The 3,930-nt window shown below is 40.7% G+C and overlaps 1 protein-coding gene across 1 annotated transcript; it reads left to right on the forward strand.

Annotated features, from left to right (window-relative positions):
- The first annotated feature begins 1,010 nt into the window (after positions 1 to 1,010).
- On the forward strand, positions 1,011 to 1,776 carry LOC123133966 (protein GLUTAMINE DUMPER 2-like). Its single transcript, XM_044553337.1, has one exon. It carries the CDS (start codon positions 1,105 to 1,107, stop codon positions 1,621 to 1,623), a length of 519 nt encoding a protein of 172 aa, XP_044409272.1. The 5' UTR covers positions 1,011 to 1,104; the 3' UTR covers positions 1,624 to 1,776.
- The last annotated feature ends 2,154 nt before the right edge of the window (positions 1,777 to 3,930 follow it).

Raw genomic sequence — 3,930 nt, forward strand, 5'->3', positions numbered from 1 at the left:
TTTTTATTTTTTAAACGCGCCTGGGGCGGCCCTGGGGCCGGCGGCTGGGGACCAACTCGCCCCAGGGCCATTTTTTGCGTCGGGTTACCCCCAGGCGGCGATTTTAGGCGCCCCCTTGGGGGCCAACGGCTGGAGATGCTCTAACCTCAATGGTTAGGGTCCAACGACAACAGTGTTGGCCCGTAGTTCACTTCCAAGAGGTATGGTTGTTGAAACACCTATCATATTTTCACAGGGTTCCCATCATTAATTGTTGATGCAGATATTTGCTGCAATTGATCTAGTAATCATTTTCTGGGTGCATCCTCGATGCCCTGACCAGCTCGTGAAATCATGTGCAAAGATCAGAGTGTAGGTTGATATCTTCTTCATATTAGTATATTCTCTTTATCAAAAATAATATTAAATACAACTTCAAATGAATTAATATATGCTATTTATTTTCTTTAAAATAATTCTCTTTCACATTCTAGTTGAAATTATGTCGAATATGTGTGTATTGACTATGGTTACTCGGTTAGATTTGAAGTATGAGTAGGATATGTGTTTGAGTTGAAAGATGTAACTCAGATCAATTATATAAAAGCATTGCAGGGTAGCGAAAATAAACTCAGTGAACCTGGTAGGCTCTTACACACAAGATCTGGAACAAGTCATGGCTCATGGGGTGGCAATCGAGCTATGTCACATGGCTTTGGCGGGCTTCTAGTAGTTGATATGTTGGGATTTAGTACACGAGTCCATAGTCATACCCCGGATACGTAACTCATGTTTGATGGGCGATGGACCTCGTTAACAAATATTGTCTTTTCATATACTTTCTGCAACGAACTAATCACGCGTAAACCCTAATACTAGTTCTTATGACACGTCGGAAAGTCAGCTGACGTTGTGCTTTTGCACGTTGCTCCTAGAAATCAAGACCATTTTCTCACCCCGCCGGTCTACTGTATGGACCTCTATATATAGGGATAGGGACCAGAGCAATACTACTCCCCCATTCCCACGGGAATTTTATGTGGAACGTAGCAGCATCACACCACCCACGCAACAGAAAACAGAGAGGCGCGCACTGCTGTCACTGGGACGCTAGTGACCCATGCCATGAGGCCTGGAGCCGAGTACCCCATGGCCCACGGCCCCGCGGCGGCGGCGCCGCGCTCGACGTGGCAGACGCCGGTGCCGTACCTCTTCGGCGGGCTCGCGACGATGCTGGCCCTCATCGCGCTCTCGCTCCTCACCCTGGCCTGCTCCTACTGGAAGCTCTCCGGCGGCCTCGCCGGCCCGGACGAGGACCAACCCGCGGGCCCCGACGGCGAGAAGGGCTCGGCCGCCGGGCCCGCGAGGGAGTGGCTGGGGCACGTGGTGGTCATCATGGCCGGCGACGAGCAGCCGAGTTTCCTGGCCACGCCGGCGTCGATGACGAGCCGCGCCGCGGACGGCGGCGCCGAGACGGCGGCCGGCGCCACGGCGTGCTGCGCCGCGTGCAGGTCAGAGGAGAGGAAGATAGCGGATGCGCGCGAGGCCGGCGCGCGGCCAGCCGGCTCCGAAGACGACGCGCAGAGGCAGAGCCCGAGTGAGCTGGCTAGCAGTAGCACTAGTAGCTCTGTAATTAGCAGCTAGCGAGATGGTGCAATTTACATGGAAGGTCTTTTTTTTTCTATGGATTTCTTTCTGTAGTTTTCTTCTGCGGGGATCTTGTGCTGTACAATTCAGTAGCTCTAAATTTTACACTGTGGCGATTATTCAAGATACGTCGTTTAGACATTTTGATCGTTTGTAAAGTATATAATTCCGCACAACAAATTTTTTACAGAGAAATCAACTTAATTTCATCTTTATATATGGGTAGCCAATATGTATTACAAAACACACTTAGTTTGCAAGTGATTGTGGATGCTGGATGCATACACGACAACCATATGATATGAGAGAGATTTCTAACAGATGGAAGGAAGCAACATGGGGAAAGAGGGCTCACTCTATTCGTATGTTTTTGTATTCCTACATTTTGAGAATCCAATGAATCAAATAGGACCTCAAAGTGCAATGTTATCCACGGTTTTTGAACTTGTGCTCGGATCACTGTGTCACACGTGCACCTCCAAATTGGCACATAGGCACCATGAAGAGGAAGCAATAACTGTAAATATGAACTCTGTAATTTGTATATGAACATTACAAATCATGGTTCCTGCCATCATGGTGAGCCGGCTGGTCTATCAAGCCGGTTAGTGCTAATTAACACGCCGCCTATCGTCTTAGGTTTATAAGCACCGTCGCTTATGGGACTGCCATATTCTGTCTAGTCAGTCTTATGGTGAGAACTCGACCTTCTTGCGAATGCACCTTTTCGGTGGCATTCATTCGGTTGAGGCCCGTATGCAGTACTGCGACCTGCTGGCTATTTTTCTTTTCGGTTGTTTCTTCAGTCGGATATCATTTTATTTCAGCCAGTTTTTTATACTGAAAATACTTTTAAAATTTTAGTTTTTTTTAGGAATTCACAATAGTTTGTCATTTTCAAAGAAAGCTCATGAAACTTATAAATATATTCATGAATTTATAAAAATGATCAAAGATTTTTAAATTTTTCATGAATTAAAAATGTAGAGTTTTTTTTAAATCATGAATTTTAAAAATCTGGGAATTTGGAAAAGAATCACACATATAATTCAATTATACTTTTTTGCAAACCTAAGGACTCGATTGTATGGATATGGAAATACATGATGTTTAATATTGTTCATGGATTACAGAAATGAATTTGAAAAATATTTCGCTTTATGAAAACAAGTTTATGAATTTGAATATTGTTCGTATATAAGAAAAAGTGTTTGCATATTTATAATATTCAAAATCATAAAGATTCCCACAAATTTGCAAACAGAATGCAAATTTGAGAAATGATGTGAATACAATATATTGTCCGTGATTTTAACAAATGATCATGAAATTGAAATAATGTTTGTGAAATTAAAATATTGTTCAGGAATTCAACAACTATTCACGAATTTGGAAAACACATCACGGACAGGAAATGTTCACAAATTTGGAAATTTTTGGTGCATTAAAAAAATGTTCAGGAATTTACAGCAAAGTGTTTCTGAAAGAAACAAAAGTTCACAACTTTTAAAAAAGTATCATTTAGAAATATTCTTGGAGAAGGAAATATTTGGGTATTTGAAATATATGTTTTGAATAAAATCATGTTCATGGCATTGATAAAAGTAAATTAACTGGGAAATGTTCTTGTATTTAAGATATTCATAAATTTAGAAATGTTAGATAAATAAAAATTTTATTTTATAATTAATAAAATTATGAATCATATTCTTGATTTTCAAAATATTCATGATTTTCAAAAATATTCTTGATATAATAAAAGGTTCACGAATTAAAACAGTTCTTGATGAATTTATTAATTAAAATACCAAATTTTAATTGCATTCACGAATTTGAAAGCAATTGTGAACATTTTTAATGAATATGAAAATTGACATTTATGCAAGAATTAGAAAGTAAGGTAGGAAAAGTAAAAGCCTCCTCCATGGTAACCGGCTGGGACTTAATTGGCCTTCCAATAAAAACATATGTCTGAGACGATGTGACTGCTTCCTATGGTTAACGAAGAATTCGGTGCCATAAGCTTGACATAGGATTTCACCAGATGCACACAATGGTTCGGGCACGTTTATAGCTCGCTCATAGCTAGATAGACCATTTCCTCGCTTGAAATGGTGTGGTCATAACACGGCCCACTTATGTTGTTTGTTCCATTACTTTCCGTTCATGAACTAATGTTTTCGGTTCGCCAAATGTACGCTATGGTCATAGGCGTGTCGATAACCCTAATTGTTCTTCTTTTTGTTATATTTTCAAATAATTCTAAAATACATATATTTCCCGAAGAATTACTTTTGTTTTAGA

Source organism: Triticum aestivum, chromosome 6B, assembly GCF_018294505.1.
Source record: "Triticum aestivum cultivar Chinese Spring chromosome 6B, IWGSC CS RefSeq v2.1, whole genome shotgun sequence".
In the NCBI taxonomy this organism is placed as follows: Eukaryota; Viridiplantae; Streptophyta; class Magnoliopsida; order Poales; family Poaceae; genus Triticum; species Triticum aestivum.

Coding starts and splice junctions, on each gene's coding strand:
- LOC123133966 (XM_044553337.1), top strand. CDS start 1,105: ATGAGGCCTGGAGCCGAGTACCCCATGGCCCACGGCCCCGCGGCGGCG.